Source organism: Myotis yumanensis, unplaced genomic scaffold, assembly GCF_028538775.1.
Source record: "Myotis yumanensis isolate MYYU_CA2020_CCGP unplaced genomic scaffold, mMyoYum1.0.hap1 SCAF_2, whole genome shotgun sequence".
Lineage (NCBI taxonomy): Eukaryota > Metazoa > Chordata > Mammalia > Chiroptera > Vespertilionidae > Myotis > Myotis yumanensis.
This window is the reverse complement of record NW_027223753.1, coordinates 70,473,442-70,488,088: the sequence shown is the minus strand read 5'-3', so window position 1 is coordinate 70,488,088 and position 14,647 is coordinate 70,473,442. Positions and strand designations below refer to the sequence as shown.

General features: G+C 38.3%; 1 protein-coding gene across 2 annotated transcripts in view; it reads right to left on the bottom strand.

The window, feature by feature from the left end:
- The window catches only part of BTBD8 (BTB domain containing 8), a 102,480-nt gene that overhangs the window by 65,851 nt on the left and 21,982 nt on the right, over nucleotides 1-14,647 (bottom strand). Inside the window, exons 3-4 of one of the 2 annotated variants that reach the window (XM_070405584.1) lie at nucleotides 10,826-11,058; nucleotides 5,621-5,738 (exon numbers count right to left, since the gene is read on the bottom strand). In XM_070405584.1, coding sequence (XP_070261685.1) covers nucleotides 5,621-5,738; nucleotides 10,826-11,058 — 351 coding nt within the window. The remainder of the gene's footprint in view (nucleotides 1-5,620; nucleotides 5,739-10,825; nucleotides 11,059-14,647) is intronic. The other variant, XM_070405586.1, reaches the window with a different exon arrangement.

The following is a 14,647-nucleotide window of genomic DNA, read 5'->3' as shown; positions in this document are numbered from 1 at the left end:
GAGCAGTGCTCCCCTGTGGGAGCACACTGACCACCAGGGGGCAGCTCCTGCATTGATCGTCTGCCCCCTGGTGGTCAGTGTGCATCATAGTGACCAGCTGGTCAATTTGCATTTTACCCTTTTATTGTATAGGAATGGTAGGTGAACAAAATAAACGAGATGTAAGCAAGAGCTGTCCTGGAATACAAATCTAATATTCTAGATCCACTCCTAAAACACAGTCCATTGTCAGGCTGCCCACAGAGGGAGGCCAAATACAGACACTGTTTGAGAACACTTTGCAAATGGTCACAGGGTCTTGCTTTCCCTATGACAACAGCCTTAGGACTCTATCAGTAGAACTTTGGTAGGATGCCCATATTGTGTCAAGAAAAACCTGGACACAAAATTAAATTAATTTTTAAAATAAAATTGTGTATGGGCAAAAACTAAAACCATTTCATCTAAGAACAGGAACAAGACAGGGATGCCAACTTTCACCACTCCTGTTCGACATAGTACTGGGGGTATTAGCCATAGCAATTAGACAAGAAGAAGAAATAAAAGGTATCCAAATTGGAAAAGAAGAAGTAAAAATGTCATTATTCACAGATGACATGATACTGTACATAGAAAACCCTAAAGACTCCATCAAAAAATTATTAGACTTAATAAATGAATTCGGCAATGTAACAGGATACAAAATTAACACCCAGAAATCTATGGCATTTTTATACACCAATAGTGAACTTACAGACAGAGAGATTTAAAAAAACAACCCCATTTACCATTGCACCAAAAAAGTTAAGATACCTAGGAATAAACTTAACTAAGGAGGTAAAAGACCTGTACTCGGAAAACTACTGGACACTGAATAAAGAGACAGAGGAAGACATAAACAAATGGAAGAACATACCGTGATCATGGATTGGTAGAATCAACATCATTAAAATGTCCATACTACCCAAAGCAATCTATAGATTCAATGCACTACCCATTAAAATACCAACAGCATATTTCACAGATCTAGAACGAACGCTCCAAAAATTCATCTGGAATTAAAAGAAGACCCCAAATAGTTGCAGCAATCCTGAGAAAGAAGAACAATGTTGGAGGGATCTCAATACCATATATCAAGCTGTATTACAAAGCCACTGTTCTCAAAACTGCCTGGTACTGGCACAAGAACAGACATACTAGTATACCAGTAGAACAATGAAATAGAATATAGAACCCAGAAATCAACCCAAACCACTATGCTCAATTAATATTTGACAAGGGAGGCAAGAACATACAATGGAGTCAAGACAGTCTATTCAATAAATGGTGTTGGGAAAATTGGACAGATACATGCAAAAAAATGAAACTAGACCACCAACTTACACCATACACAAAAATAAACTCAAAATGGATAAAGGACTTAAACATAAAACGGGAAACCATAAAAATCCTAGAGGAATCCACAGGCAGCAAAATCTTATACATATGCCGAAGCAGTATCTTCACCGATACAGCTCCTAGGGCATTGGAAACTAAAGAGAAAACAAACAAATGGGCTACATCAAAATAAAAAGCTTCTGTACAGCAAAAGGAACCATCAACAAAACAACAAGAAAGCACACTGCATGGGAGAACATATTTGCCAATGTCATATCCGATAAGGGTTTAATCTCCAACATTTACAGGAAACTCATACAATTTAACAAAAGGGAGATAAACAACCCAATTAAAAAATGGGCGACAGACCTAAATAGATACTTTTCAAAAGAGGACATAAGGAAGGCCAAGATACATATGAAAACATGCTCAAAGTCACTAATCATCCGAGAGGTGTAAATCAAAATGACAATGAGGTACCATCTCACACCTGTCAGAATGGCTATCATCAACAAATCAACAAATGACAAGTGCTGGTGAGGATGTACAGAAAAAGGAACCCTCGTGCACTGCTGGTGGGAATGCAGACTGGTGCAGCCACTGTGGAGAACAGTATGGAATTTCCTCAAAAAACTAAAAATGGAGCTCCCATTTGAGCCAGTGATCCCACTTCTAGGAATATATCCCAAGAAACTAGAAGCACCGATCAGAAAGTATATAGGCATCCCTATGTTCATAGTAGCACAATTTACTATAGCTAAGATTTGGAAACAGCCAAAGTGCCCATCAGCAGATGAGTGGATTAAAAAACTGTGGTACATCTACACAATGGAATACTACGCTGCTGTAAAAAAGAAGGAATTTTTACCATCTGCAACAGAATGAATGGCACTGGAGAGCATTACGCTAAGCAAAATAAGCCAGTCAGGGAAAGATAAATATCACATGATCTCATTCATTTGTGGAATATTAATGAACAACATAAACTGATGAACAAAAACAAATCCAGAGACAGAGAAGCATAAACCAGACCATCAAACCTCAGAGGGAAAGCAGGGAGGGTGGGGGTAAGGGAGAGAGATCAACCAAAGGATTATATGCCAGCATATAAGCCTAACCAATGGACACAGACACCAGAGGGGTGAGGACATGAGTGGCAGGGGGGGGGGGGGGCAATGGGGAGATGTAATACCTTAATCAATAAAGAAAAATAAAATAAAATAAAGTAAAATTGTGTTGGCCCCTCCCCACCAAAAGGAAACACACACACATACACACACACACACACACACCATCAACTAGGAAATATATATCCATGATATGAAAAATATATTGATAAATCTATATTATACTCTGTATTTTGTTATATATAATGCAGATTTTATAAATATTATGAAAATGTGTATGCATATAATTAAAAATATATGTTCCCAGAGAGAAAAGTTCAAATTTTGAATGGTAAATAGACTGAATGAAACTGGCAATCCTAGAGTTTATTAATGTAATGCTGTCAATTAATGGGCAGAACCAGTATGATTTTTTTAAATCCTCACCTGAGGACATGCTCCCATTGATTTCAGAGAGAGAGGAAGGAAGAGGGAGAGAGAGAGAGATAAACATCGGTGTGAAAGAGAAACATTGGCTGCCCCTCGTATGTGCCCCAACTGGCTAGGTATGTACCCTGACTGGGAATCGAACCCTTCGGTGCATGGGACAATGCTCCAACCAATTGCGCGACACCTGCCAGGGCACCAGTATGATTTCTGAAAGCACAAACATCACTACTGTTTGGCTTGATGAATGCCTGAAATCTAAACCCAATGCTAATATTATTAAGACTGTGCACCCTTGAACCTCGAGGACTGCTTCTTGCCACTGCAAATAATGTGGTTCTTCGTCTTCAGGAGCACCAGAGTAACTTATCAACATTCTCTCTGAAACACAGAGAGGGAAAGAGAAGAATTGTCTGGGTTCCTCAGTTTTCCGGTTCTGATTCTAGTTCATTGTGAGGCCCAGCTGTACTTCCGTCCCTTGGGTTCCAACAGAAAATCTGTATTTCTTATTAAAATTTTTTCTTCTTTTAAGCAGATTTTAATTACTTGCAAAAAAAAGAACTGGACCAACACAGGCAGCAGAATTTAATTTGAATGTCTAAGCAACCTAATAGTAAAGCAGAATATTTTTAAAGTACATTGAAATATTAAACCTCCTAATCAATGTTATTCACTGGAATCCATTTTGAATGAAAGACTGAATTGAAATGCATTCAGAGAAAATACATGTCATTCATGTAGAAATAATCATTCTTAATATTATAACGCTTGTAAAATGAAAAACTGCATTTAATTACATTTTCTTTTTTTTTTTTTTTTGAAAACATATTTTTATTGATTTCAGAGAAGAAGAGTGAGAGAGAGAGAGAGAGACATCAATGATGAGAGAAAATCTTTGATGAGCTGCCTCCTGCACACCCCACACTGGGGATTGAGCCTACAACCTGGTCATGTGCCCTGACCTGGAATCAAATTCTGATCTCCCAGGATGCTCAACTATTGAGCCATGCTGGCTAGGCCATCATGTCTCTCTAAGGTTCAAATACTTCCATGTTCTCTCCAACACCATCAGGATGATGCTTGGAGTTATTAATCTTTTTTTTTTTAATTAAATCTTTATTGTTCAGATAAAGATTTGTTCCTCTTTTTTTTCCCCCCCTAACTCCCCTCCTCCCAGTTCCCGCCCCACCCTCCGCTCTCACTCCCCACCCACTGTCCTCATCCATAGCTGCATGATTTTTGTCCAGTCTCTTCCCGCATCTCCCACTCCCCTTTCCCCCACAAGAATAGTCAGTCCATTCCCTTTCTATGTCCCTGATTCATTATAGTCACCAGTTCATTCTGTACATCAGATTATTTATTCACTTGATTCTTAGTTCACTTGTTGATAGATGCATGTTTGTTGTTCATAATTTGTATCTTTACCTTTTTCTTCTTCTTCCTCTTCTTAAAGGATACCTTTCAGCATTTCGTATAATACTGGTTTAGTGGTGATGAACTCCTTTAGCTTTTCCTTATCTGTGAAGCTCTTTATCTGACCTTCAATTCTGAATGATAGCTTTGCTGGATAAAGTAATCTTGGTTGTAGGTTCTTGGTATTCAGCACTTTGAATATTTCTTGCCATTCCCTTCTGGCCTGCAAAGTTTCTGTTGAGAAATCAGCTGACAGTCGTATGGGTATTCCCTTGTAGGTAATTGAGTCCCTTTCTCTTGCTGCTTTTAAGATTCTCTCTTTGTCTTTTGCTCTTGGCATTTTAATGATGATGTGTCTTGGTGTGGTCCTCTTTGGATTCCTTTTGTTTGGGGTTCTCTGCGCTTCTTGGACCTGTAAGTCCATTTCTTTCACCAGGTAGGGGAAGTTTTCTGTCATTATTTCTTCAAATAGGTTTTCAATATCTTGCTGTCTCTCATCTTCTGGTACCCCTATAATTCTGATGTTGGTGCGTTTGAAACTGTCCCAGAGGCTCCTTACACTATCTTCGTATTTTCCAATTCTTTTTTCATTTTGCTTTTCCAGTTGGGTGTTTTTTGCTTCTTCGCATTTCAAATCTTTAACTTGATTCTTGCGCTCCTCTGGTCGGCTGCTGGGAGTCTGTATAATATTCTTTATTTCAGTCAGTGAATGCTTGATTTCTAGTTGGTTCTTTATCACAACATCGAGGGTCTCATTAGATTTCTTGAGGCTCTCATCAAGTTTATCGGCAGTTTCTAGCAAATTATTGAAAGCCCTCAAAAGTGCGTTTTTTAACTCTATATCCTCCATTTCTGTCATGTTTTTTTGTCTCCGCATTTTTTATGCTTTCTTGGTGCACCCCCTTGTGGTCTTTGTGCGCAGTCTTGTTGTAGTAAAGCCTTAATTGTTGTCGGCAATACTAGGGGTCTAATTACATTTTCTGTGACAGTGGCTTTCAAACCTATTTTAGGCAGCAGAATATTTTCTTCTAATGAAAGCGTAGGTTCATGCCCAATACAAAACACAGATCGGCCCTGGCTAAAGCATGTGCACATGCCCGGGTTGGGGCATGTGTGCACCCACAGGCAGAAAATGCTACCTGATGGCCAAGCCCTCCCCTGTCAGAGACCCCCTGAGGCATCAGCATGCAACTCCTGTGTAATCAGAGCCGGAAAGCCACTGTGCTAGAAAAACAGTCACCCGTTTACACTTAATACTGCCACAACCGAGACACCAAATCAATCACATGCCTAGTTACCTGTGAGTTTTAAAACTTTTTCCATCAACGTAAATGTCAATATCTGGGCAACAATGATTCACGTATAGATTCAATAAGTCTTTTCCCAATTCAGATGCAGGTTCCAAGTCATAAATATCTTTAAAAGAGAAAAACAAAACTAAAAATTAGTTTCTTTAATATTATAAATATAAAAAAGTCATATTTTAACATTAACAAAAGGTTTTTCCACATAGTCATCTTGATTAGCTGTTGAAATAGAGCAACAATAATTGGAATATTTAAGTGGTAAGTTAACAATAAAACAACATTTTAAATCATGTATACTTTCTGCTTTGAAATAAATATTTCCACTTATATTTAAATATAGATATACCTTTAAATGTAGATACACATTTAAATATAGGTAATATTATCATAAAATTATAAACCAAAATAGAAGCCACTGCATGAACATCTGACATAGAAAGTTAGAAAATTTTCTTATTTTGGTATTTTTCCTTCCTATTCCTGGATTTATAGCTAGAATGATCAGTGAATTAATAGAAATTCAACTGAAATCAATGGGATTTATAGAACACTTACTATGAGTTTAGTACTATACACAGTATGGAGAGATATAGAACATAAATATTTTATAAATTAGCTCTACTTCAAAAAGTTCACAATTTAGGTAGTGGGAAGTAAAATTTAAAACATGGATACATAAAAAGAAAGAAAAACACTACTCTGTATATCAGTGGTTCTCAACCTATGGGTCACGACCCCTTTGGGGGTCGAACGACCCTTTCACAGGGGTCGCCTAAGACCATCGGAAAACACATATATAATTACATATTGTTTTTGTGATTAATCACTATGCTTTAATTATGTTCAATTTGTAACAATGAAATCGGGGGTCACCACAACATGAGGAACTGTATTAAAGGATCACGGCATTAGGAAGGTTGAGAACCACTGCATATCATAGCTTTGCCAGTCCAGAAACTTTCATCAGTACATCTGGTGAGAATCAGTCACAGGGGACAGATTCCTACTAACCAAAATTACAAATTAAATATTTATAAACCAGAATGCCAATATTGGCTCTACTATCAAAAGAGATACAGTTTATGACCACTGCAAAATGGCACCCCCAAACTCCTTAAAATAGCTTATGAGTAAGGTGATCACATATCATGGTTAGACTGGGACAGTCCCAGTTAATGCCTGTTGTTGCCCCAGAATAATTATCAACAGCAATAATAAATTGTCACCTTTCACTCTCTCAAACGGGTCCCAGACTAGATAATAAAATATAAGGTCATCTTTTATATAAGGCTCTTCATAATCTGACTTCTGCTTACATCTCCAGGATCATTTTTTATTGTAACCATCTCTATCCTCTACTTACCTCCACTCTCACAACAAACCACTTCTGATTTTCCAAATATGCTATGTACCTGGCTCTCTCTGCCTCCAGACATGTTTTCGGACTCAATTCAGACATCACTCTCTCCAGATAGTTTTCTCAAGAAGCTTAAATCCAGGTAACGTATGCCCTATTTGAGTCCTCATCACACTTTGTACATAACCCACCTATTTCCTACTGTTACTGTTGTACTCGTTATTAATATTAATAATAGGAAAGGAGCAATGTGGAGGCCAGACATTATAAGCATGGTCATCTGGTCAGCTTCACCAGGAAGCTGCAACTTCATGCTCCCCAGGGAACCACAGGTCCATTCCCTACAATCACTAGGGGGAGGGGTCCAACAAAGGGGAAGATGGGTACATGCACAGTGAAGATGGGGTGACACAGAAAAGGTGCTTGCCTGTCAGTCTAACCTGAAACAAAGATAAGTGGCTAGGGATGGAGCTACTACAAGCCCACAAAAATTTGGATATACGTAATCCCCAGACAAAGGAATTCTCTTAGCTGTCTTGCTCCTCTTGCTTTGCGGCTCCTTCTTGCACTCACCCATGCTCCCTCCATAGCTATGTGGCCCTAGAGACCACATGGCCCAGGGCCTAAGCTAGCTTGATGCTGGACTGGACTGTGCAAATGTGGAGCGGAAACTCTGGGCAATGGCTTGATCTTAGCCCTGCTGAGGACAAAATGGGACTTTTCCATGGCGGGACGGAGGGAGATGGAACCTTGGAAACTCAGGGGTTTAATTCCACAGAAATAAAGCTTTCCATGATACCTCATCCTCCATGGGGCCTCAGGAAATTCTTGTTCCCACGGCACACCAAGAAGCCCACTTCCACCAGCAACAGAGCACCCCACAGATAACACTACTAAATTGCAGGACAGGAACACTACCTGTTTTGTTCATTTGTAAATCTTCAACACCCAGCACAAAGTAGATACTCAATTGAATACTGTGATGAATAAATAGAATGGCCCTCCAGGAACAAATAGCAAGTGCAAAAGCACACAGTGACTAAATATAGTTTTTTGGAGGAAAACACCAAGTAATTCAGTAAGACAAGAGCTCACGGGATACAGGGGGTTTTGAAAACAGGATGGTGTGGAGTTCTAGGCAGGAGCCAGTTCACAAAATCCCTTTACACTGCAGGAAAGAATTTGAGATTTATAGTAATGCTACGGGACACCACTAGAGAATTTTAGTAAGAGGAGTGCCACGAGTAGACTTGCAATCAACAGACATTGTTCTATATGATATAAATGGGTAGCACAAAGAGAGAGGCCTGGCAAGCAGCCGGGGTGCAAATTCTCAAGGAAACAGCAAAGTCCTAAAAATTGGCGAGAGGATATATAAGAGAAGTTTTTAAGACTATTTAGGAGGTAAATCAATAGACAGGTTAATAAATCAGTAGAAGAGTACGAGGAGAGTAAATGAATAGAAACATAGAAATATAATTCACACGGGTAGAGTATTCAAATAAAGAGCAGGTTGGGAGAGGTGGGTGATTAGGTCAGTTTGAGACAGGTTAAATTTTGAGATATTTAAGGTATACAGGGTGGAAGAAAAGTAGATTTACAGTTGTGAGTATGCAAAACAGTTTATTCTATTATTATCATTAATTAACTATTGTATTATTGTCCATACAAACAACTGTAAACCTACTTTTCCCTCACCCTGCATTTAAACAGATAGATGAAGTTCAAAAAAATCAGGAACAACAATTATTTAAAGGGCAGAAAGGTGATGTGCCAGTGAAGGAGAATGAGGAGTGACCAACAAGGAAAATCAAGAGAGCACAATGGCATAGAATACAGGGGAAGTTTTGAGGAGGGTGGTGTTGGCAATAGGAAAGACTGCAAAGAAGTTAATAAAATATGGACAAGTGTCTGTGAAACTGGTAAACATGGATTTTCCATGGAATGATGGAGAAAGCAGTTAAAAGTCAGGGGGTTGAGGAGTAAAAGAACTCTTTTCACTTATACTTAACAACTTGTTTGGCTGCTTTAATGGGTTGTGGTGGAGCTCTAGACTACAGGCAGAGCTCTAGACTACAGGCAGGAAAAATGGGTATCAAATACCAGCTCTGCCCACTGGTCTGTATGCATGGCTTTGGGAAAGTCCTTTAATCCTGAGCCTTGGAATCCTATCTATAAAGTCAGTCTGTAACCACTTATGTCTTAGTTTATCTGAGACTAAAGGAGATAAAATATATGAATGGATTTGTCTCAAGCCCAGAATAGACATTCATTCATTCCTTCTCATCAGGGATTCATTGCATTCATCAGAGTAATATAACTGAGCTTAAATAACTTTCTTTGTTATTATTGTTGAACTAAACATCAGTAACAAAAGCCTTTAGTTAACTAATACTTCCATATACATTCAATTCTGCTGTAACACTTGTTTTGAAAATATAAGTTTAATCCAACACAACTGATATATTAGGGAACAATCTGAGCAGAACATGAAATTTTTAATTTGCTTAGGTACAAGTTCATCCACGAGAAACACACTAAGTCAATGCAGAAAACTGTACCAGCTGAATTGAGCCACGGAAGAACACACAGAGCACACACAAACACCCAAAACATCCACCAGATACTCAGTTCACCACATGTCATGAGCCACACCCATCCATATCTGGTGTTACAAATTCCCATCTTAGTTTAGATGGAGTTCAACCAATATTTGGGAGACCACTTTCTGTTAATATATTTGTGCTTCTACGTGGCCTGGCCTTTCAGAAGAGAGCACTGGCAAATGTGGATAAAAGATTAAACAGTAAACATGCCTTGGAAGCTAGAGATAATGTGATGCCCCAAAAAGGTTTAGAGACTCTCCTCACCCCCAAACCATTTATTTCCTTACACACCAGGGGAGTGAAGCTACCTTCCTCTCCCCTCACCAGAGATTTATTTACCTTCCAAAGTAAAGTTCCACCTGTCCCTCTCTGGTTGGAGGATGGGCAGATCTGCTGGGACACTATAAAACTCTCTGAATTTTCATGTTCCTCTCCATGGTGCAATCCCACTGCATGTGAAGGATAACATCTGGGCCTCACCACGTAGCCTTACGGGAATTGGGGGTTGGAACTAGCACTAAGATGCTCTGTGAGTAATAAACACTTTGTTCTCTGACTCAGAGGTCTCAATTTTCCTGTTAGGACATTTACTATTTCTATATATCTGTATGTCTGTAGCTATATCCTTAACATCCTCCTTCCCCACCAATCCACAATAATTCACAAGCTGCAATTCCTCTGACATGCACTCCCACAAACAAACTAAAGGTTTTTTTCAAAGCCAAATGCCATATTTATTTAAGTATTTATATATTTCTTCACCTTTTAACATGTTTAAAACTAAGCTATACTTTTTGTTATGTTCCTATCTTTTAGAAATGTGTCATAACAACATTTTCAGTAATTTTTTGTCATGACAAAAAGTAACAGTGATTTTTGTGTTGCATGGTGTTTTTTAAGAAATGCATATATATTGTATTATAACAGAACTGACTATAGTCTGGTAGATTAGAATAAGGATAATAACATGTGGAGGCTTAAAAGGATAATTGTGAATTATATATGTATTTATTTATAATAACTCCATCTCCAATTACTTGGGAATATGAGAGTTGACCATACTATTATTTTCATTTACCCATAAAATTTACTTTCATTGCATTTACTTTCATTTAATTTATAAAAAGAGCAGCAGAGCTGATTTTTGAAGTATGCTTTTCTCTAATTATATCAGAATATAATTACTTTCATGCCCACAAAATTTTATAAAAATCAACAACTAAAATGCCTTACCACTGGAAATAAAATTTTCCTCTTCATTGTTGATATCTGGAATTTCATGCTTCAGAAGAGAACAATCAGGTGATTTTTTATCTAAGAGGTCTAAAGATGGTCTTCCATCATTGTCAGTATACTTTCCAAAACTGAAGTCATTTTTAGTTTGTGGTAACCCACTCTTTCCTATCTTTTTCCTAAGAATTTCCTTTTCATAGTTTTTTAAGTTTCTGTTTGATGAGTATACAATCCTAAAAGACAAAATATAAAATATTAATAGAAAGAATGGTGATTCTTAAAAGCTAGTTTCCTATTGTGCAGCTTTCATATGTAACAACTACATAATTTTAAAACATTTAAATCCTAGCCGGTTTGGCTCAGTGGATAGAGCATCAGACTGCAGACTGAAGGGTCCCAGGTTTGATACTGGCCAAGGGCACATGCCTGAGTTGTGGGCTCGATCCCCAGTAGGGGGTGTGCAGGAGGCAGCCAATTAATGATTCTCATCATTGATGTTTCTATCTTTCTTTCCCTCTCCCTTCCTCTCTGAAATCAATAAAAATATATATATTTTTTAAAAAAACATTTCAAATCTGAACTAACTGTAGAAAAGTTGATCTAAAATAGCAGAAAGTTTGAAAAGTAGTCTATAAATTTTTTTAATGTTAAAGAGGAATATATAATGCCAACAGATTAGATAACCTAGATGAAGTGGACAATTCCCAGAAAGACACACACTACCAAATCTGACTGATGAAGAAACAGAATAGCCCAGCCAGTGTGCTCGGTGGTTGACCCGCAAATCAGGAGGTCACAGTTTGATTCCCAGTCTGGACACATGCCTGGTTTGTGGGCTCTATCTCCAGTGCGGGGTGTGCAGAAGGCAGCTGATCAATGATTCTCTCTCATCACTGATGTTTCTATCCCTCCCTCACTCTCCCTTCCCTTCTGAAATCAATAAAAATATATTTTTTTAAAAAGAAAATACATAAAGCTATCTCTATTTACAGATGACAAACCCGTACACAGAGGTTGAATTAATCACTAATGATATAATCATTTGTGCCTATGTAATGATGCCTCCATAATAACCATAAAGGATGGGGTTCAAAGAGCCTTCAGGTTGGTGAACACATAAAGATATTAGGAGAGTGGTTTGCCCAAAGAGGGCATGGAAGCTCTGTGCCCTTTCCCACATACCTGCCTCTATTCATCTATCCCTCTCCCTTCCTTTCTGTAAAAAATCAATAAAATATATATTTTTTAAAAAGAGTAAAAGGGCCTTGTCAGGGTTGCTCAGTGGTTAGAGTGCCAGCCAATAGGATGGAGGGTCTCAGGTTAGATTCCAGGTCAAGGGTATGTACCTAGGTTGCAGGCTCGATCCCTGGCTGCAGTCAGGCCATGGGTGGGAGGCAACCAATCAATGTCTCTTTAACATTGATGTCCCACACCCGCCCCTCACCCTGCACCCCCGCTGCTTCCACTTGGTCTGAAAATCAATGGAAAAAATATCCTTGGGTGAGGATTAATAAAACAAAACCAAAAAAAAAAAAAAAAGAGTGGAAGAGACACACAGGAGAGTGTCTTTCCTTTACAGGTATCTAGATAATCCAATGGGAAAAAGATAGTCTCTTAAAAAAATATGGTGCTGGGACAACCTGATATCTAAATGTAAAGGAATGAAGTAGGACCCTAGGCTCACACTATATACAAAAATTTAGTCAATGATCTAAATGTAAGAACTAGAAGTATAAAACTTTGTAAGTATACACAGATATGTCTTCATGACCTTGGATTAGGCAATGGTTTCTTAGATATGACATCAAAAGCACAATTAACAAAAAGTAGATAAAATAGAAATCATAGACATTTAAATTTTTTAAGAACTCATGGACATAGACAACAGTGTGGTGATTTGGAGGCGGGGTGGAAGAAGACACAGAGGGATAAATGGTGACGGAAAAAGTAAAATAAAATTTAAAAAAAATTTTGTGCTTTCAAGGATACCATCAAAAAAGTTAAAAGACAATCTACAGAATGGGAGAAAACTTTTGCAAATCATTTATCTAATATGAGATTGTATCTAGAATATATAAAGAATTTCTAGTCCTAGCCAGTTTGGCTCAGTGGATAGAGCGTGGGCCTGTGGACTGAAGGATCCTGGTTTCAATTCCAGTTAAGGGCACATACCCAGGTTGTGGGCTCTTCTGTAAAACTTACAAGGTTAGGCCTTGGCTGGTATCTGAAAACATGATTTCAGAAGTGTTCCTAGGATTTTGTAAATTACAACGGTGGCTCATTATGCCTAAACAATTGTTTTATGCTAAACACCTCCTTTCTTTCTAGGAGTCTGGAATATGGGTATACATTAGGTAAAGGATGTACATGTAATCAATCCCTAATAAAAACTCTGGATGTTGGCCTTTAATGAGCTCCCCTGGTTGACAACATTTCAGAAATGTTGTCACAACTCATTGCTAGGAGAAAGGTTCCTTGGAAACTTGCACCTGGTTTCCTGTAGACTTTACCCCATGTGCCTTTTCTGTTTCTTCATAATAAATCATAGCCTGGAGTATGACTATATGCTGAGTCCTGTGAGTCCTCACAAAACCGTCAAACCTGAGGATGGTCTTGGTGACCCCTGATCCATTATACAATGAAATATTCAATCACAAAAAGGAATGAAGTACTGATGAACACCACAACATGGATGAACCTTGAAAATATCATCCCAAGTTTAAAAAGCCAGACATAAAAGGCCGTGTACTATATGATGCCACTTATTTGGAATGTCCACAATAAGCAAAACCTTAAAGATAGAAAGTAGATTATTGGTTGCCAGGAACTAGAGGGGAGGAAAGAGTAGAAATTAACTGCTAATGGGTATAGGATTTCTTTTTAGGATGATGACAATATTCTGGAATTAGGCAGTGGTGATAGTTGCACAACATTGTGAATACAGTAGATCCTTGAATAGCCCAGATTTAAATCAGCATCAGCATTTGAATGGACCTGTGCAGTTCCAACCTGCATTGATCAAGGGTCAACTGTATTCTAAAACCACTGATTTACTTTAAAAGAGTGAATTTTATAATATGTGAATATCTCAATTTTTAAAAAGGAGAATGGAATTGGGGAGTGTGATAGATAACTTGAAATCTGATGTGCAAGGGAGCAGAGCATTAGGGTATTAGCTGGTAGAGTATTAGCTGGAGGGGAAGTAGGGGTAAGCAGAGGGTTTTGTTGTTCTTTTAGGTGAGGGGGGACACCATGTTTATATGCTAACTAGGGGCCCTAGGTATGAAATTCATGCAAGAGTAGGCCTTCGTAGCCCTGGCTGCCTCGGCCCTCGCAGCCCAGGCTTCATCCAGAAGGTCATCTGGAAGGACGTCTGGATGGTCGTTCCACTGTTCAGCTGTACGGTCAATTTGCATATTATGCTTTTATTATTATAGATGATAAGATCCAAGGGAAGTGAACTTGTTTTTTCAAAAGTGAAAATTGCTGGAGCAATGTCTCTGAGTAGGTGAAAAAGAATAGAATGAGATCTAGTGGACAAGAGGAGGAATTGATTGTAAAGCACTGACAGTTCATCAATAGTAACACGAGGAATGACAAAGCATATGATGCAGATGCGAGTAGATGTGGGAGAAATCTGTGCAAGTTCTCTTCCAATTGCCTTGATTTTCTCAATGAAATAGAAAGATCATAAAGTCAGAATGAATATAAGGGAAGAGCAGTTGAAAGTTCAAGAAAGAGGAGGTGTGAAATATCAAGGAGAATGGGAGAGCAAATGAAACTAGGGAAATATTATATGATTGCATGTAATATGACCAACAG